This window comes from Mytilinidion resinicola, assembly GCF_010093595.1.
Source record: "Mytilinidion resinicola strain CBS 304.34 unplaced genomic scaffold BDZ99scaffold_8, whole genome shotgun sequence".
NCBI lineage: Eukaryota > Fungi > Ascomycota > Dothideomycetes > Mytilinidiales > Mytilinidiaceae > Mytilinidion > Mytilinidion resinicola.
The window spans coordinates 415,215-435,047 of NW_022985444.1; the positions used below are offsets into that span (position 1 = coordinate 415,215).

At 51.7% G+C, this 19,833-nt stretch overlaps 6 protein-coding genes across 6 annotated transcripts; 2 read left to right on the forward strand and 4 right to left on the reverse strand.

Moving 5' to 3' along the window:
* Positions 1–51: 51 nt before the first annotated feature.
* Positions 52–1,984, reverse strand: BDZ99DRAFT_561035 (ankyrin; the record flags this gene model as incomplete). Its single annotated transcript, XM_033727310.1, has 5 exons — positions 52–80; positions 144–844; positions 896–963; positions 1,009–1,522; positions 1,572–1,984. 5 exons carry the CDS (start codon positions 1,982–1,984, stop codon positions 52–54), a joined length of 1,725 nt encoding a protein of 574 aa, XP_033577668.1.
* Positions 1,985–3,462: 1,478 nt separating this feature from the next.
* BDZ99DRAFT_287246 (uncharacterized protein) lies at positions 3,463–4,037 on the reverse strand. The gene has a single exon (XM_033714071.1). The coding sequence runs from the start codon at positions 3,806–3,808 to the stop codon at positions 3,503–3,505; it is 306 nt and encodes a 101-aa protein (XP_033577669.1). The 5' UTR covers positions 3,809–4,037; the 3' UTR covers positions 3,463–3,502.
* Positions 4,038–4,959: 922 nt separating this feature from the next.
* BDZ99DRAFT_386030 (bifunctional 6-phosphofructo-2-kinase/fructose-2,6-bisphosphate 2-phosphatase) lies at positions 4,960–7,306 on the reverse strand (the record flags this gene model as incomplete). The annotated part of the gene is made up of 2 exons (XM_033715457.1): positions 4,960–6,805; positions 7,038–7,306. The coding sequence occupies 2 exons, from the start codon at positions 7,304–7,306 to the stop codon at positions 4,960–4,962; spliced, it is 2,115 nt and encodes a 704-aa protein (XP_033577670.1).
* Positions 7,307–7,764: 458 nt separating this feature from the next.
* On the reverse strand, positions 7,765–8,644 carry BDZ99DRAFT_462051 (uncharacterized protein). The gene has a single exon (XM_033719750.1). The coding sequence runs from the start codon at positions 8,516–8,518 to the stop codon at positions 8,231–8,233; it is 288 nt and encodes a 95-aa protein (XP_033577671.1). The 5' UTR covers positions 8,519–8,644; the 3' UTR covers positions 7,765–8,230.
* A 3,654-nt stretch (positions 8,645–12,298) lies between these two features.
* BDZ99DRAFT_462052 (uncharacterized protein) lies at positions 12,299–13,341 on the forward strand. The gene is made up of 2 exons (XM_033719751.1): positions 12,299–12,666; positions 12,726–13,341. Exons 1-2 carry the CDS (start codon positions 12,507–12,509, stop codon positions 13,163–13,165), a joined length of 600 nt encoding a protein of 199 aa, XP_033577672.1. The 5' UTR covers positions 12,299–12,506; the 3' UTR covers positions 13,166–13,341.
* Positions 13,342–17,475: 4,134 nt separating this feature from the next.
* Positions 17,476–19,700, forward strand: BDZ99DRAFT_519396 (uncharacterized protein; the record flags this gene model as incomplete). The annotated part of the gene is made up of 7 exons (XM_033725410.1): positions 17,476–17,484; positions 17,617–17,755; positions 17,814–18,074; positions 18,128–18,328; positions 18,383–18,706; positions 18,844–19,224; positions 19,282–19,700. 7 exons carry the CDS (start codon positions 17,476–17,478, stop codon positions 19,698–19,700), a joined length of 1,734 nt encoding a protein of 577 aa, XP_033577673.1.
* Between the last annotated feature and the right edge of the window lie 133 nt (positions 19,701–19,833).

A 19,833-nucleotide genomic window follows, 5' to 3' on the forward strand; every position in this document is an offset into this window, starting at 1 on the left:
AATTTTACAGCTCTAAGGCCTCTAGGCATCCGCCAACCCTCCACTCACGTCCTACCCCAGCGAACCACGCTCCCAGTGAACTGCAAACCCGTCTTCTATTTCAAAAGTCTATAACGAGAAACCCCATGTCTCGCAGCACTCACAACCCCCATATCTACCTTGCATCTCCTCCAAACTCCAGTCAATGTCTATAGGCGATACCTTTGACTTAAAACCAGTAGTTTTCGGGATCTCAGTCCACTTCCTATACGAGTCCTCACCACAGCTCTTTGCAACATCGCTAGGCGTGACACTACGATCAACAAGGGAAGGAGGAACAAACCGAGACGTCGCCTGGCTGACAGCCTGTGGATCAACACCATTTTTCAAAAGGAAAGGCATGACATTAAACCTTCCCGCACCAGCCGCAACATGAAGTAAGTTCCACTCTCGCAGATCTCTGGTTTGGCCTGGATTGTCGTAACAAGACCACAGCTCTTGCATCGTCTCCAAGTTGCCAAAGCATACAGCACAGAACAGTGGCGTCCACTCTAAGTTGTAAGTTCGAACGTCAACAGAAGCTTGGAGTCGCAAAAGAGATCGAACATCTTCATGCGTACCAAAGGCGGCTGCCCTGTGAAGAGCAGTCCAACCACAATCATCTTGAGCGTCAAAGATGCTGAAGGAGTTGCACGCAAGGATCTCAATGAACTCCGTCTGAGGTTCCCGCTTACGAGAGGAGCCGAATAGTAGGATCGCTGCCGTGTATCCTTCCACTCCTATGACCTCAGGGTCGGCGTCATTGTTCAAGCACAGTCTCGCAATTTGTGGTTGTCTCCAGTACGCGGCGGCCAGAAGGATGCTTCTATCTACAATGTTAGTATTATATTTACGGAGCTAAGGCAACAATTCTTACGAAGTAACCGGTGTGCCTTCGTGGATTAGATATTCTGCAAGTTCAGTCGATCCACTTGCGGCAGCATGCTGTATCTATTAATACTCTCCAATCATAGGAATGGGCATACATACCCAAAGCAGAGTCTTTGATCGTTCAGATACATCGTTTGGAGATGCCTTACCCCGCCGAAAGAGGTCGCGGACCGCAACAAGATCACCCTTTCTGCAGGCCATGATGATTTCAGAGTCGTTGGGCACATAGTTAACCATGCTGAGCCTACCACCAAGGAGAACTATGTTACTCCATGTGGATGAAGGTCTCTGAAAGCTGAGTGATATCTTAACTGCCAGTCGCCTAGCCAGAGTTGGAAGTAAGAATATGGCAAGGCAGTCATACCGCAGTTGAGATCCGTCGGTAGTTGTCAAGATAATCAGCTCGCAGGCTAGAAGCCACTTCCAGAATTCGGATAGCATGAGTGCATTGAGATATCGCTGGCTTTTGGGGGCAGTCTTGGAAGTATTTTGGTTGGGTCGAACAAGCGCGGAAGGCGTCTGGAGCTGTCGCTCTATGCGGAGTGTTTCGATGGCATCCTGCGTCTTTTTAAAGTGCTGTTTTGTCTCTACATAGGCTGTCGAAGTCATTTTCCTATGTATGGTCAGAGTCCTGTATACAGTTCGGAGTGATCGCATCATACATATTGGTGAGCTGCAAAACGACGCTCAAACTAATCTCCGTTTTTTGAAGATGCATCAGATACTCCTCCGCCTTTTTCTTTTCAAACAATACCCACATTATCCGCCGTTTTGACTTTTGGCCGAGATTTCCACATTCCTTGTGAATAGCACCTATATTGCACTTGGCCACTTTGAGAGCCTCGCCTAAGGTGCGAATCTCAGAGCCATCCAGCAGTTGGTCAATTCCAGACTGGTTTGCATTGCTTTCTAAACACTGGAGCTCCTTGACAATGAGGTTGGTCTGTTCTTGCAGTCGTGCTAGCTCTCTAGGCGCAGAGTGCAGACCACGAAACAAATCGGTTGTGAGAAAGGAAATTTCTTTGGCAAGCGCAATGAGTGTTACGATAGATGCAACGGCACTGATGGGTTCCATGATTTAGATTGAGCTGAAATGCAAGATAAATCAAGGGGCGAATTTCCATATTTCCAAGGAAAAGAGAAGGCAAGGTCTACTAGTAGGGTCCCGCCTTAGGGAAAGCCTGTTCAACACGTGGCGCTGCGGCATATCTTGTTGGGAGCAGAATGTTAATCTGAGTGGTTGAAAGAATGAGGCTTTCGACGTGGCAGACCTCAGCCTTGTGTCACCCCCAGGCTTACCATGAGAAATCTGCCTAGACCTAAATTTAGAGAGACGCGAGAAGGGCATGTCAGAGCCCAAGCCGTTTTTAAGCCCACAAATCCGCCCAGGCCGACTCAATGAATGCCATCGGTTCTTTATATATTGGCCTAGGTACGCACACAATATCGTTATCTTTCCTATTCCCGAATAAAAGACTCGAGCGACCATCACGATACAAGTGCAAGGATATATATATTTGCGATTATCAGCGTCAAAGATGCATGATGCATTATGTGGCCGGTACGTTGTCAGGGTGCACCTCTAATATGGAATACTAAGAAAGAATCCAGAGACGACCCACAACTTAGAGGGGGTTGTTCGGACTCCGATCTGCAACCAAGAGATGGAGGAGGAGGAGGCCCGTGTTAGGTAAATGGGAATGAAAACTCAGCTTCCATTGTAGAGGCCATACGGGCCGTATAAATAGAGGAAAGAGGTGATACACCCCCTAGAGCTACCAGTGCCGCTGCACCGAAAAGGAAGAAGCAATCATGCTGATACAGGAGGAAGTGACAGGTAGTGCATCACCAGCGCATCAGTGCAAACAACTTGATCTCCCTTCCTGGAGACCACGCTTCAATATCAACCACTACTTCACCTCTCGCCACCCCTTTCTGTAGAATCACCCCCTCTAGTGCCTCAAACACTAACATCCAACCTATCTCGCCGTCCCAATACGCATGCGTATGAGTCTCCAGCACCACGCCGTCATTCCCCACCACTTCCTCTCCGCCAGCACCCACCTCATCCGCAGAATCTCTCAGTAATAGTAACCCTGTCTTGTCTACCACCTTCTCAGCTCAGTCTACTCCATCTTTTACCACCTCCCCCATTTTCCCCGCTTCGCTCCATACCCGTACTATCCCCCAGCACACCCGCTCCCCCAACCACCGTTCCACTCCCCCCGATCTTGCCCACTCTAACCACCCTACCCGCTCTAAAGATCGAAAAGACACCGCACTCATACCCGCATACTCACTCCTCAACTCCCCCTCCCCCTCCCCTTTCTTCTCCCCATCTCTCTCACCCGCTCCTAACCCTCCCTTCACCACCTCACCATCAGCAAAACCATGCCCCGCTTCAACGAAACGATGGGAAGTCGTGGTTCTTCAGCATCGTTCACCTGCGGAGCATGATGCCGATGCGCCACCTTCGAGGTATCCCACCTAAGATGGTAAGAACGGTGCCTTAGCGGGGCGTTGAGCGACGGAAGGGGATGGGCCAAGCGTTAGTTACTAGCGGCTATATCCTTACCGCCTCTACCCCGACGCCTCAGCGAACGCTGTTAAGTTCTTGAGATTCCGGGGCAGGGCTGGGATCGGCGGAGGATCGGTTTGGAGGGTTCGAATGGGGTTTGAAGGTATTGGGAGCGTTGGTTGAAGGGTTCGCGGAGCGACAACGTGGTTTCGTAGATGTGCAGGCGGGTAAAGGGGACAGCGAATCGAGATGGCGGAGAAGAAAAAAATGAGGAGCAGAAAAGGAAAGGGATGGTGTGGTGTCGGTGTGGTGATGATGATGATGATGATGATGATGATGATGTTTCCGAGTGATGTATGTATAGACTCTGAATCCCTTCATCCATATCGTATCGCAGTCACCACGTAATTACTTACTCTCGAGCCCGTCTCTGCTTCATTCCGTGATTTAGGGAATGACCATCCCGCGCATACCACAAGGGCTCAGAGATATAAGATGAAATCGTATTCCATGAGGTTACATACGCCTCAATTTCCTCAAGCATTCCAAGAAAGAGCACCGAAGCTCAGATGGCCTATCATATCCAGGTGCGGAAAATGAATGGACGCTGGGCCCCAGGTCTGGACTACCTGTTAAGTCTACAATCTATCCACGTGCGGAAAAAATTAGTATTCTGAGCTGGGGTTCGAGTCGCGTAGACTCTCTTTTTGGTTTTTCAGTTTCGGGGGTGTCACGTGGTGAGCACGTGGTAAGCACGTGGTGGAGGATGAATGTATGGCGTTTTTTGGATCGTAGTGAGTGAGGGAAGAGAGTTGTTATTCCTTTTTTGCTTTCATGACAATGTAGGGTGATCGATTGGTTTGATACTAAGACGTGGAAATGAGGAAATAGAAATCACCAGTCACTTCAGTAATTAAGAAATAAGAGTGGAAGGCATCATGCAGTATACCATGCAGGCATATTCTTTCATTGCGCTTGACTACGTAGAACATAGCTGCACAATTCAAATGCCTTCAAGCAGCCACCATCTCTCTCGCGAAGTCGAGTAGAGAGCTGAAGAACAAGCAGGCAACAATCTACCAGGAACACCGCCGAGGAGAAAACACAAGACACGCCTCAGTCGGTCCAGCTGTAGAATAAACCTGCCTACCCACCCCCACCCGCATTGGAGACAAAGACAGAGATATAGCCGCCATACCATAGCATACCATGCTAGACAGAACGCCGGAAAGCACACGACATGACCCTTGTCGTAAAAATAGTGTATCAAAGCCCAGCCCACCCATCATGCACAGGCTCATAGAGTGTTTCCTTGTTGAAGACCCGTAAAGACGCCGATAGTATGCATTAGGAGAGTTCGTTGCAAGGAAAAAAGGAAGAAGCCGTGATGGGAGATGGATTGACATGGAAACTCGAATTATGTCGTGAAAGGAATGAGCGTGGAGTTTGCCGTCTAAAAGCCTAGGAATGCATGTACAGGAAGAAGAAACCAAGAGAGTCTCGGACAGTCGGGTATGTGGAAAGATTAGGCCCTAATGAGCGTAAGTCGCTCGGTGCAGCTTGTAGTCAGGAAGAAGATCGAAGCCATCGTTCTCGGAATTGTACCGCCACGCTTTGAACTCGACGCCGTACGGTTTCGGCTCGAGCTGATAAAGCATCCCAAGTGGACATTCCAGATCGGCAACGTCTTTGCGATCCAGGTTCTGGAAATAAGCGAGTAGAACGCGAGCGACGGAGCGATGGGCGACTAGAAGACAATGGTCGGTCATGCGTTCCAGCTCGACAATAACGGGTCGGAGCCGATTGATGACATCGAGGTATCCCTCACCACCCGGTCCTGGGTAGCGATAGCCCATCTTGTCCTTTCGTCGACGAGAGAACTCTTCCTCGTATCGAGATCGTATCTCATCGTAGGTTAGACCCTCCATGATACCAGCGTTGAGTTCGTCCAACATTCGCATTTGCTTCGTCTCATAGTCTTCTTCGTCAAAGTACTGCGCAGACTGAATGCTTCGCTTGAGCATGGAGGTCCAAACGCAGAAGTTCCTGGGTTCATCGAGGTGAGGTCCATAGTGCGGATTGGGTGGAGTGTGGTCACCAGGATGCGGTGGGAAATGCGTGTGGGCAAATTTGTCCGCTTGATGGATGTCCCATTCCTTGCGCTGTTGGTCAATGAATTTGGTCATCGCTTTGGCGTATCGAGTGCCATTTGCGCTCAGATCGGAATCGCCACCAATCTTGCCGGCGACATTGTCCAGGGACTCTCCATGTCGTGTAATCCAGATCATACGTGGCGTGAGGTTGAAATTCAATAGGTAGTAAACGGCCGTTGAAGAAAGAAAGCCTCTGATCTGATGCGAGATGACTTTCCGGCCAACATCGACCATCTTCACAAACGGCATGTTGTTCTCTTCCTCATAGTCGCCTAATGGTACGTAGTTCTTCTCATAGATTGCAACACGCTTCCGGAAATCCTCCAGTGCTGCCACGGGATCCTTGCCGTCATAATCAGGTCCAGAAAGTTTGAGACGCATGTTGGACTCCAGTAGCCTCTGATCCTGGCATACGCTCTCTACAAAGAGAACGTTCAGCTCAGGTCCAGCCCTCTCGCGGATATGTATCATTATCTGCTTGCGTCGGTTCAGCGTGCTGTTAGTGGCGTCGAAAATGCCAACGGAGCCATTTCCAATGAGGATGTAGTCCAAAAGATCATCTAAAGTCTCCATGGCACATTGCTCTCTTATTAGAGCGGCTTTCTTATTCTGGGGGTCGAAAAAGCTGGCGGATTGGTCCATCGCATCGGTGTCCTGGTCATCGTCTGGAGTAGATGCGCGTTCGATTTCGGGAAACTTAGCTTCCAAGTGCGCATGCAATGTATCGTCTACGGCAAAATCGTCATGTTCCTCGACGTGGGGGTGCACGGGGCTTGGCAGGTGGAGTGGCGCGAGTCCGTCGTCGGCTTGAGGGTGACCGTTGATGAGGATTTGGGCAGCAATCTGGTGGTGATTCGGCCTAGGTTTGTCCGGTATAGTCGAATAGCTATTGCTTTCTGCGCCAGAGAAGTTTGAGCGAGTTGGACCACCAGTCTGCGCTTGTCCACCAGCAGCTACCCGACGACGTTCGCCAACGTTGAAGATCTTGGTGTCATGCTGCAGCCAGTTCAAGTATCGCGCCATCTTCTTGGTGATGTAGCTCTTGCCTCGGGCAGGCAAGCCCACCATGACGATGACAAGCTTGGACCCGACATCTCGCTGTGCTATGCGGCCGTCGGGGGAGACCTTTGACTTGGTCAAGCCGGGGATGTCGAGGGTGGTAGGGCGGATGCGAGGAGTGGAGGCCGTGGAGGTGCCCATGGAATTGGTCCGGGTCATCGCGGGTCTGCGAGACAATCAGTATTCGATTGATTTTGTAGAGTTTTCCATGAATGCAGAGGTCTACGTTCGTCTGGGTTTCATCGCCGGGCATGCTTCGATGGATTTCAAAGGGCGGCATGAGGTGGGGGTGTACGGTCTTGACAACCTTGACAGCTCACCGGGCCCCCCAAGCAGCAACAGGTAGTGTACACTGGCTAAAGACGAGGAAGAGTATCATGAATTCGAGAATGACTCACATTCGCGGGCTGCTTGGAGCTGACGGCGCAGGAGTGTCGCTGAGGGCAGCTCCAACGCCATCCTTGGCGATGACTGGCACATGGTGGCCGTTTACAAAAGGAAGAGGCTTCAAGTCGCCACGGTTTTGAGAAGGGATAGCCTTCTTGGTAGTGACGGGCAGCGATGCAGGATCAGTGACGGGCGTCTTGTCCAACGCGCGCACGGCACCGCCGCTTTCGCAGCGGATGTCGTTGCTTCGTTCGTAGCCGTGGATGGGAATCTGGCTCATAAGGACGGATTTGGCGAAGACGGAGTGCTGGCTTTGGCGGCGTAGAGGCTGGGGGTGCTGCATGCGAAGCTGCTGCGGGTCGGAAGTGATGAGAGGCATGATGGTGTTGCGGCTCGTTAAACCGCCGAGGCCGGCTTGGCCGCTTTGAGAGATCGGGCCGGTCGGCGCTGCGGTGGTGTGAAATGCTGGCCAGGTACGGCGATAGTGGTGTGCTGGTGGTGTTGATGCTGTGGGACGGGCCTCTTGAGCGATAATGAGGCTGCAGCAGGCGGAGCGAGGCGTGGGAGGCAGAGCGGTGGTGAATGGGTGCAGAAGCTGCGAGGCGGATCGGAATGGTGTCGGAGCAGCTCAGCAGGATTTATGGAGACCTCCGCCCGCTCTGACTGACGGTGCGGTGGTTCAGAGCGGGCGGCAGAGCAGAGCGTCGCGCAACGGCGGCATCAATTGAAGCTGTGCTGATGAGGGCAGCCTGGTCCGTTCCCGGGCGGCGACTTGATATGTAGCAGCTTGGCTGTCGCACCCCGGAGTGATGCACGCAGAGGCACCCCCACTGCCCGCGGGCATGACATCGCCAATCATCCACGCACGCCGCCAGCTTCACCGACGACAGATAGAGGACGCGCAATCGTACAGCCAGGCAGGGCTCTGCATTTCGCCTGCACAGCCGGCCGCAGTCTGCCGCTCTCCGGAGGCCTCCAGACGCTGCCAGCGCCCGCCAGGCGTGCAGCTGCTCCCGCGTGCGATTTCCAGCGAGTCGATATCTCAAGTCTGCATGTCCGAGCACGGCGAGATTCCCGCCTGGAGAGCCGACGCTCACCTGCTTCCTCCCGGGTCGCACTGGCGCGGCGGAGCGTCAGCGTGCGACATTCCAAGACTGCTCCCAAGCCTCTTGGCCGTCGTGGTCGCTGCAATGTGCCTGTTCCTTCAGGACTTGAGGTGCACCGTGAGGACAAGCAGGCACACGTAGGCTGCGATGCTCAGCGCCGTCAGCACCGATACAACGTTGCCGCTGGTCCTGAACTTCTTGCGGTGCAACCCATCCTCGCCCACCTCGGAGAAGAACTGCTTGTTCCCTTGCTGCCGGCGGAAGAGGCTGGTGAATAGTACGCCCGCCCCGTACACGGCGAAGAGCGCTCCAATCGAGTAGAACTCGGACGTGAAGATTTTCAGCACGATGAGTGCGAACGAGAACTGCCCAATTGCCGTCCGCATGTATGCACCCTCGAAAGTTCTTTGTGCTGCCCGGATCTCAACAAGCTCCGCTGGGGTGAGGACGACTGAGCGTGCACGGTGGAGGCGGAGCGTGTAGCGGTCGGAGGCATGGCGTCCCTAAAAGCAATATTGATTAGGCAAAAGCAACGCTACGCCAGGAGATTCCGCACCTCAAACATCGTCGAATATTGCCAAGCTCCCCAAGGTCCTGAAGCTACACGTGTGCCTGTCAGCGGAGTCGATCTATATTTCGGGAGCCGAGTGGTGATGACGCCGGAAGCCACACAGCACAAGGGTGTCTGTGCTTGTGAAAAGGGCACGCCGGATCAATTGGATGTCTCCGGAGCAAAAGGGCCAAGAGAAGCCAGCAGAGGACGTCAGAGAGAAAGGCAGAAGACGTGGTGTTGTGTTTCGGGTGGACGGGAGCGGGAGCGCGGATCTCGTGGGCCGAGAGCCACCTCCGCCTTTTGGGCTGAGGGGGGGGGGTTGTACCGAGCTTAATCGGAGTGATGCAGAGAAACACCACCGGCAGCTTGTTATTCGATCGTTCAAGCTGTGTGGGGCATTGGGGTTCTTGTGGAGAGCGCGCGACGATTCTCTACCATCCCGCGTCTCGTGAGAGTGGGGGATGCTGGACAGTCAACTCAGACGTGTACCGCTTTGGGCACTCTTTGGCACATATTGGGGAAAGTTGGGCAATTGTCCAAGAGACTATTGCTCCAGCAATGTAGGTTTCACTATGAATGTACACGTGATTCTATATAGTACTGCTCCATACAAAGACATCTGATAGGAAGAGTGGGAATGCAGAAAGTACGTAGTTCTTCAGTGCCTTGCCATAGGTATCCGAACACTTTCCTGCCACTGTGGCGGCGGATACAATTCCAGTATGTATACATCTAGCTGACGCTGTCTGGAGTAGCCTCGCGAGCCCAACAGTCGTCCAAAATGCCGAGCTTCTGTCTCATTCGGAATGCTGAACATACTAGAATATGAGGCTCCTCACGCCAGTACATGACCAGGCATTGTATGTACCTACCCAACGAGGAGAGCTCCACCTGCAGACGCGGCACCCATCACCAACAAGGTCCCTCGCATCCCCGCCTGCAACAGTCTAACAATCCCCCGACCCCGCGTCCTAAAACCTGGTTGCTCTGCTGATAGTCCGCATTGCCTCTTCCGCCTTGTGTGTTCGATTCATCTAGCAAAGAGGCCGTAGACCCCCCACCCCCCCATCTACCACAAACTCCAGCCCCCACCTGAGGATATAACATCGAAGAGACCTTCCACCGGTCTCCAGGCTCTCCACAAAGCACAATTCTCAAACGACTCCTCCGCGCTAGCCTTGCCAACCTCCTACCCGCTGCACCAGCACGAAACCCGCCCAGGCATCGCCGTCGTGGCACTCCCGCGTGGAGTGTTCACTATCAGAAAGCACACCTTCCTCGTCTTATTCCCTCTGCAGTTCGCTCGAAACGACGCCTGTACGCCGCCATGGTCAGATCGGCGGCCTCCCCGACCAGCCAGGACGATGCGCGATCTGAGTCGGCTCAAACAACCGCTTCCTCGGGCACGAAGCGCAAGCGGGCCGCAGAGCAGAAGTTCTATGCTGTGAAGAAGGGCAAGGAGCCGGGCATCTATCACAGCTGGGCGGACTGTCTTGATCAGGTCAGGGGTGTCAAGGGGGCCGAATGTAAGCCATTCTCCTGGGAATGTAACAATGTGGAGCAGCACAGGCTAATACAACTATTCATAGTCAAGTCTTTCACCTCTCTCATCGAAGCCGAAGGGTTCATCAACGGCAAGCCTACAAAGTCACCCTTGGGCTCGAAATTCTACGCTGTGCAGAATGGCAGGGTCCCAGGAGTTTACACCGACTGGCCTTCAGCGCAGAAGCAGATCACCGGATGGAAACTCCCAAAACATAAAAGCTTCGGAACTAGAGCGGAGGCGGAGCGATTCGTTGCAGAGGGCAGCCAAGCAAATGCTGAGAGGAGACAAAGCTCTGTGGCGGATGACTTGGAGTCGGAGATGTCAGTAGAAGACGGCCGAAACGGATGCAAGGTTGGAGACACTGCGCCATCCTCAAAGAAGATAAGGCGTCGTGAGGGATCCCCTGAGGTTGTGATTTTCACAAATGCAAATAGGCGTGCTCGGCAGGACGACGAAGAGCCAGGTACGGGCCCTCTCCCATCAGACGCAGAGGATGGATTTGATCGGACAGTGTTCCTCAACCCCAAGACAGGGAAGGTCGAACGCAAGAAGGAAGGGCAGTTGAACGCTACCAAGCTGGTTGCGACGGAGCCCAGAGGCTGGCTTGAGGTATACACGGACGGGAGTTCATTAGGCAACGGCAGAGTTGGAGCAATATCTGGCGTCGGCGTCTACTTTGGCCAGGACGATACTCGGTATACTCTTTGTCTACACACTAATATCTACTGTATACTAACGATCATCTCGCAGCAATGTTTCCGAAGCACTGAACGGGCTCCGCCAAACCAACCAACGCGCAGAACTTACCGCCATTCAACGTGCGCTTGACATTGCGCCCATCGACCGCGACGTCAGGATATATACCGACAGCAAATACAGCATCGAATGTGTCACCAACTGGTGCGTAAAGTGGCAATCCAACGGCTGGAAGACGTCAGACGGCAAGGTGGTGGAGAATCGCGATATCGTCGAACCCGTCATCAAGCGCATGACAGAGCGGACCCAATGCAACGCCAAAACGGAATATGTGTATGTGAAGGGCCATGCGAACAACCCCGGAAACACCGCAGCGGACACCCTGGCTGTCAACGGGGCCCGAGCGGCGCAGGCGGCCTTGTCCAGGGGAATCTGAGTGAGGGTTTTGTGGGGAAACATGGGTTTTGCGTTCCTGCGAGGCCGTTTGGGCGTCTTGATGATTATGAAGGGACTGTCTTCTCCACTATCGAGGGCGGTAATCTCGACCTTCTGTTTCGAAAATCACAGTTATACTGACTATATCCCGGCCGCTATGTACGATAGGCATTAATGGCAGTTGCCTGCTCCTTGCAGCTAGTTCATACACACTTCTTGACTAACGGCCGGCTTGGCTCGACGTATTTGAGAAGTCTACGGGGATAGGTATCCTTCCGATAGTTCGCGGAGTCTCCTAGAGTAGCCCAGCAAGGTAAGGAACGGTTTAATACGGCTGGTGACTGTTTCTTTCGGGCATGTGAAAATGTATCGAAACACTTTAAACAGCCTGCACATACCCGTATTCTTTCGAAGCTCCTACCATCAGTGACGCCATGCGCTATTTCGTACACTCCTCCATTTCCGCCTGTTTCTCTTGTTTCAACTTGATCCGCAATCCCACTTAATCAAGGCTCCAATCCAATCCGCCGATTGCGCTAGCTCCAGCACCTTGCTGTGTCGAGGTAACTACAAGCGTTAGTTCGAAGCGTTTTCTCAAGCCGTTGGCACATTTTGTCGTACAGCGTCCAATTGAAGCTGAAGAGCGGCCGCAAAGAAAGTCGCCGCATCTATTTTTGGCATGGTGCCATCGTGACTGGCGAGTTGCGGTAGTTTCTCACGCGTCCAGAGCCCAAGACGGAAAGTGCAGTTGTTAGGACACGAGCGGTACCACGGTACCACTTGCCCTGTTCCACTTACATCACCGCGGTCGTGTTCTCCTGCCGATCAGTGGGGCGCCATCCCTGCCACAACACCAAAAAACACGACAGTCTTAACGTCATTGGGATCTGGTGATCTGGTGATTTGGTGATCGTGCCTTCTTCAGCACACCCAGCACGGTTTGTGTGCCCGTGACTCTCGGCCCTCGGCTGGAAGAACATGCTGCCTAGGTGAATCCTGAAGTTTGTACATAACCTCGTCCTTGCTTCGTTATTGTTTCGTTCCATCCTTCGCCTCCCATCCTTCGCATCCTTCTCTTCCTCCTCAAAACCGGAGTCAATTGCACACAGCGTCTCTTCTTCACACGCTTCCACACATCGCAAACATGAAGACATCAACTACTATCATCGCCCTCGCGGCCGCCACCACAACTCTGGCACAGTACACCAACCAGTCCGCCCCCTTCAAGCTCCAAATCAAATCCGAGAACGAAACCCTCAACGGCAACTATCTCTACGCCTGCCACGAAGGCGCCGCCATTGAAGGTACATCAAACCTCCTCTCACCCCCCAACGCCCAACACCAAGACTAATTCACTATCCAGGCCTCTGCCCCGCCAACGCAATCAATCTCGGTTCCGCCGGCGCCTCAACCTACAATTTTAACACTTCGGCCTCCACCACCTCCGCCGTCGGTGTCCTCACCTACCTCCTGCAAGGCTCCAACTTCGCCGTCTCGGAACCCTTCGCGCTCTCCTACACCCCCTCCACCAACGTCGCCGTCCCGCTCTTCTACCCGGACACCACGTACACCGAGGTCGGCTTCGACGCAGACAACAAGCTGTTCATCGAGGCGTATGTGGACGACACAGTCACGCCGCTGAAGGACGGGCTCGACAAGGCGAAGGACTACTATCGCTGGGTCGTGTGCGAGACGTATGCTGGCTATGACTACTATACCCTTGCGTGGGTGATGGGGAAGGCGCCTGCGCAGAATCCGAGTTGCCAGGCTGTGGATGTTGTGAGAGAGTTTGTTAAGGCATAGACGACATGATGTCTGGGCATCGGAGTAATGGTATTTGCATGGAGAGCGAGCATGGGATGCATAGCAGGTACTGAGCATTTAATGTTTGTATAATAAAAGTGAAGCAGTGCTTCTACGCTCTCTGTTAAGAGGAAGTCGGTGTTCTATGGAGGGTGACTCGTGATGTGTAAGGTAGGCTCCCTGTCTCTCGTTTTGATATCTCTGCGTCTGTCGATCAGTCTATCCTCTTCTCACGCAACTCTGTATACCGCTCCTTTCAATTATCTACCATGCTCCAATGCATCACTCAAGTAGCAAACGAGGTAGAGGCTTCTACAATCTCGTAAATCTTCACTCATACCTTTCTAGCGGCTGCACAGTGAAGAAGCGGACGGGATTATAGCCGCTAAAGCCTTCACTCTGCTTCGCTCTATCCAGCTTGGAGGCAAAAGTCAGGGCCAATATAAAGATGGCATCCATATAGGGTAAGGCGGGTAGCGCTAACGTAAACAGGTAATGCGCTAGCTAAATATCGCCTAGGTTGGCCTATGTTTCTGGCGTCCTAGACGTCAAAAAGATGCCTCCGTCCGCTCCAAACACGAAACTCTCTATCCCAACTCCAGCACTGATCTGATTCTAGAATATCTGGAACTGCACGCTCAATGGCCCGAGACGGTTTTAACTGCCATTGGTCCTCTTACACTTGCACGCCTCACCCGGTCTTCTGGGACGACCATGGGTGAATAATCCTACGACTCGTGGATCTCAACCATAAGACTTGTCATCAAACCACACACACACAAAACCCCGAGAGCTCCAATATTCATCAATATCTGAGACGTGCCGTTTCATCTTCTCTTTATTTCAAACACTCAACCTCACAGCTCGTGAACGTCGCACCTTACCTTATTCAACAAGATGGATACGCTATTTCAGATTACATGTCGTACTAAAGATGCCTCAGCAAAGACTGTACCTACCGGGCCGTCGGAAATCCTGCCAGGGCCTTCCCTCCAATCGCCCGTCGACTGCCGGTTTTGCCTGCGACAGCTCCACATCCTCCTTTCCTTCAGCTGCCCGTCGATGTGCTTTAGCTCATATTCGATGAGCTTCCTCTCGAAAGTAAATACCTGCTGTCTAAGTCTTGCACAGCCATGGAGAACGAATTCAGCATGGCCTGTACGAGGGCCATGAGCAAGCTTCCCCCGCAGAAGTTCATAGATCTCTGTGTTAAGCTTGATCCTATCATGTCAAACAAACGGCTATGCTCAGCATGCTACAAACTGGTCACTGTGAATACAGCCTCCGACAACCCACGCCTTCCATTCTTTGGCCTTCGCCACGCCTGTCCAGCATACTCGAAGTTTTCGGAACCGAAACCTCTCAACTATGGCTATCATTACTGGCTAAGGCCTCACCATGTGCAGCTTGCCCTCATGTACACCCGGCTTGGAAGAAAGTACGAAGATGCATTGGCAATGTTGATGGCACCCCGTCTTGTTGAGCTTACGCCAAAGCACCTGGAAGACATGAGACTTCTTGCTGGCCAGGAGGGTAACCCTTGACTGCAAGCTGCCGCCTTCTTCGCCCTGCCAAAAATATGTGGAAGCACCTTCATCTTCCGTAGCCAATGGGTTTTCGGAATGGGGCACAGGATACCTATTACGCCGCAATGTGTTCCCGAAGTCAGGATCTGCCCACACCCGAGCAGCCGCGGTCAAGCCCCCTTAGAAGCTCTATTTCAGATCTGCCGAGGGATCTCCCTGTACCGGCAAAACCCAACACAGTATGAGTCAGACTGGACTTGTATACATAAATCTTGCTCTCGCTGTTCTACGGACTATTGTGTCGAGTTCAGGGGCAACAAATTCTCTTTCAAAATTTGGCAAGACTTCACGGATATTGGCGATCCTATGATCGTGTCCTGGAGAATACACCTTCCGGCAACGAGATATTTCCCAGTCTATGGTGATAGTATGCCCATCGCCGGATCCGGCCAATCGCCCGGACAGATACGAGAACGGTATGAGGGGAAGTCCTTGATTAACGGCCCAAAAGCGACTTTGCAATGTTCCTCAACTTCTTACACCCTATTCACAATCTTGTTGCGTAGGGTATCTCAAGACGTTGCTAGAAACCTGAGAGAGATGTAAAATGGTGAGAACTGCAAGTTTATTTTGTCTTTCGAAGGTTTGTCGATTGAGTCAGAGACTGGTTACTTGCACCACCAAGTTCGTGAAAATCGTGAAATGCTAGTAGCGATCGCTAGCCACGATGAAGTGCAATCGGATATTAGAACCTTAACACCCACCTATATGTGTTTTCAGAGCGTGTATACTGGGACCTACGCTTGCCCGTACCTACACATCCGGTGAGGATCAGGGCGAACCCCAAAAGTGCATAGCCCCGTTTTGCGGCTTAGACATAGACAGCCTCCACCTTTGAACGCCACCTCAACCTGCTTCTCCTTGCAACCTCCCGCAAATTCCACCGTGGAGAATTGGACGAGATGTGAACATAGTAACAGTTCAGCATCGCCGCAGAAGTTGCATTTGTGCAAGACTCGTTCCAGGTAAGAAGCAACAACAAATATACCCAAACTGCTCCTATCCACACGCGGAAAATGGACCCTCCACCCCCCGACCCATACCCCCCCGACCCCCGGGTGAGTACTATGCGAAAACGACGATCTTGGCCTTCCAGAACGATTTCCATACTATAAACCCATGATACGCGTGGCCATTCTCCAACGAGTTACCGATATCCTCACATAATAATCCTAAGCCTGTGTTTATGCCGTTGGAGCCATCGCGTGAAGATATCTCCAAATCGAACTCTCCCAGCTATGTCCAGTCGCTTTTCTGCCGGTCGTCGATTAATTCGAAGGAAGAGGGACGATGCTTCCTAGAATACCCCGGCGGTACTGTCACGATCGTTAGCTTCTCTGCAAGAAGCGAATAGGAGAGAACAAGAACGACGGAGAGTTTACACGTATACTAGAGAAGAGACTTTGAAATACCTGGATTTAGATCAAGTTGGTCGGGGTGTTCGAACGAAAATCCCACGGCTGGACACCTAGTCAACAACATCGCGGAGATGATGTGTTCTCGCCCTGAGACAACGGAAAGGGGGCGTTCCTCATACAGGATGGGCTTGTCAGAGCTTATGAGCCCACGCAGTGATACTCCACGATCCTTCTCATCATAGGCCAAGAATATCCTAACATATTGAAGAGACGAGAACGACCTGATTGCCATTCTCAAACCCCGACACTCTTCCTCTGCTACTCGCTAAGCCATCAGCATGTAACAAGGCGCAACGCGAGGAATTACAGACCGAGTAGATCGCCATCGCTAGATGCACTAGGTGCGCTCAATTCCAAGACTCTGACATGCTGGGCATGGTGCTTCTTCTTGGCGAGAGCTTCAAGTTTTCGCAAGCCCCACAGCGAAAGATCCACGCGGATTATGGCAACAAAGAAAGGGGTTCATCAGCCCATAGAATCGTCTGTAGGTTGACGCCAACTTGCCCAAGTCACGCTTGATAGATGTTCGAGTACTCTTTTGCGTAGTATTTCTTCTCCTAGGGTATCCAGAAGCGGATACCACCTTTTGGAAAACATGGTGGACACAAGACTTGTAACTGGGGGGATTTTGGTTGAAAGGAGGTTATTTGCGCCGTTGACATTATAGACTGTAAGGAGAAAGATATCACAGAATCTACAAGGCAGCGGCAAGGCATATCCCAGGGTGTCGTTGACAAGGTCAGGTGCCAAGGCAACCTTATAAGGTACCTCCAACACACTGACCGACCAGCTAAGGTTCGAAAATTCGAGCGATTCTTCCTTGGAGCGAGTTGACTTGGGGCTTGAAAACGGCGAAAATCTCGTTCGTTCTGGGCACTATGATGCCGGTAAGAGCAGCTGGTTTCAGACGTTGGCTCCGTCGGCAGCGCGACACCCATATCACGCCTCCCGGATTGATCGCGACACCGGAAGCAGTCGCACTGCAACGTGCTTCAGAGCCGCCTGACAGCTTAGTCGACGAGCACCCAACAGACAAATCGGAAACTCGACGACTACAATAGCATCTTCTTAGAGGCTCGGGATGATTTCCTAGGATCACTTCCGGACGATGAGAAGAGGAACTTTATGCCGTGCGACACGGCGAGCAGCCTCTTAAAAGAAATTTCAAAGTTTTAGGTCCAAGGCGATAATATGACATCACTAGACCATGTCCAATCGCAAAGCCTTAGAGCCATATTTCGCGGCCATCGGGTTCATCTCGCAAGCAAATCCATTCGCCGCAATAAAATAGGGCTCGATATTCCTCATGTTCCAAGTAAGTCTATTTGCTCGCATTCAATATAAAAACCTTCGGTGCACTAAATCGGGGTAATTTTCGAGAAGTTTCGTGTCTTTTTTCGACGGATTGACGTATACACTCGGTCGGCTTGCTGCTGAAATGCAACAGTACGATGCCCTGGTTAAACTGTGGGAGACTTATAGCCTTGAGCCCTCACCTAGGCTAAAGTCATCTCTTGTTCAAATCTATGTGGAACTGTTTCGATTCTTGAAGACTGTCGTTAGGATCTTCACCAGAGAAAACAATTGTAAGATTTACAATCTTGAGCCCTTTATCCTTCATAAATGTACTAACAATACTCATAGCGAATCGGCACAAACTTCTCGTAGCAGCCAAGCTCGGTTGGCGCCCTTTTGACGCAAGATTCCAGGAGTTTCGAGACCATCTACTGATCCATCGTGACATAATCGAAAAGGAGATACTACTGGTGACGGTTGACAAGACCTTGAAGCTCGGTGCTACTGTAACCGGCAGTCTCCTCCTGAACGGAGAAGATAAGAGGCTGTTACGAGAGGCAGTGGCGAGGATGGAAGAATGCTGCAAAGCAAGTGGAGACCGCCATAAAGGTGAAACTAAACGTATCACTTTTGAGACTATTGCTGATCTCTGATGTTCGCAGATGAGGCTTTCTCGCGTGCACTCGACTGGCTCTCGGCTACGGATTTCGACCTCGAATTCGAGATAGCTTCCCAGAAACGGACACCAAACACAGCACGATGGCTGTTTGAGACTGGGCGTTTTCACGAGTGGGTATCAACCCAATCTACGAGGCCGCCTCGGAGACCAGGCCAATTTGATGACAATGTACTCTGGGTCCACGGTTCGTTCTCTCCGTCGTCTCCGAAGTATATCATTTTATCTAACGAATATTCAGGCAATCCGGGGTGTTGTAAGACGATTCTTGCCTACTCCAGCATTGAAGAGCTAAAAACACGCGGCGCTGTCTCATACTTCTTTTTCAGATTGGACGAGAAAGGGAAGAATGGTGCTTTTGATGCCTACCGAGCTCTTCTCTCACAAAATCTCTCGCCACAAAAGAACAACGCAAACCTGCTCGACAAGTTTCTATTCATCATGCATGAACCTACAGGGGGCCGGCAAGTCTCTTCGAGGAAGCGGCTCCTGGAACTTCTTGAGATCTGTCTCTCCTTAAGGAAATCTACAGCGCCCTACATAGTCCTCGATGGGATCGATGAATGTCACCACGGCGGGCAGCTTATTGAGGACCTCCTATGCGTCACCCGCAACGGAACAACGACAAAAATCCTCCTTTTCAGCCGACCGCACACGCATTACTTCCTGACGCTGTACTACGTCACCGAAAATACCCAATAGGTCAACAAAACAAGTCAGACATACGCATATATCTCGACAACGAGTTTCCAAAGCTCAAACGCAAGTTCTCACAGGATACCAACCTCACTAAGCTAGTCAATCACCTAGTGAAAGGCGCCGATGGCATGTTTCTATGGGCTTTTCTCATGATCGCTTACCTCAACGGGGCATCCTCCCTAACCCCCTCTCAGCGGGTCGGGATTATTTTGAATATTACCTTCCCAGAGCGCCTGGAGGATATGTATCAACGGATCATGACACGAATTCGCAGTCGCTACGAGGACGATCGGAAATTCACACGCTTTATCATTACTTGGCTCCTGTATTCAAGAGTTGCGCTCACTACTAACGCAATGAAAGATTCCGTGGCAATCTGGTCTGGTAATTCTGATTAGCCGGACTTTGAGCGCTCGGTTCTCCCGAGCTACGCCTGCCTAGTTGAGGCTTTTGAACTACTGAATCAGGCGTATCAAAAGGACGAAGCTCGAGGATTTCGCTTCATTCATCAGTCTGTCAAGGAGTTCATTCTGGCATCTTCCGGCAATAACCCATTGTATACCACGCCGATTGATGCGCACTACACCATATTTCGGGTATGTCTGGAATACATCATGACGAGGTTTCCCGACAGGTCGCTCAGTGGAAGGGTTGGAGAGGACGCCTGCCCCAACGAGGTGATCGACAAGTTGCCGCTGTCCCAGTACGCCGCTAGGAACTGGATGAGTCATCTATGCAACGTCAAGATGAGCAAGTCTAAAAACAAGTCACACACCGAATGCCTTTCAACCGAGCATTGGTCTCATTTGTTGGCTCTGCTACTTGGATTTCTGTCCGAAAACGCCATCCTCAAGACATAGATCGAAGCGACATTTTTATTCGAGAAAGGTCCCCGATTTAAAGAATTTCTAGCATGGTCTTCTAATCACAAGGGAACTCGGAATCCATCCTTAGATGATGATCAAAATGGTGCATTTGACACAAGCTTTAGGT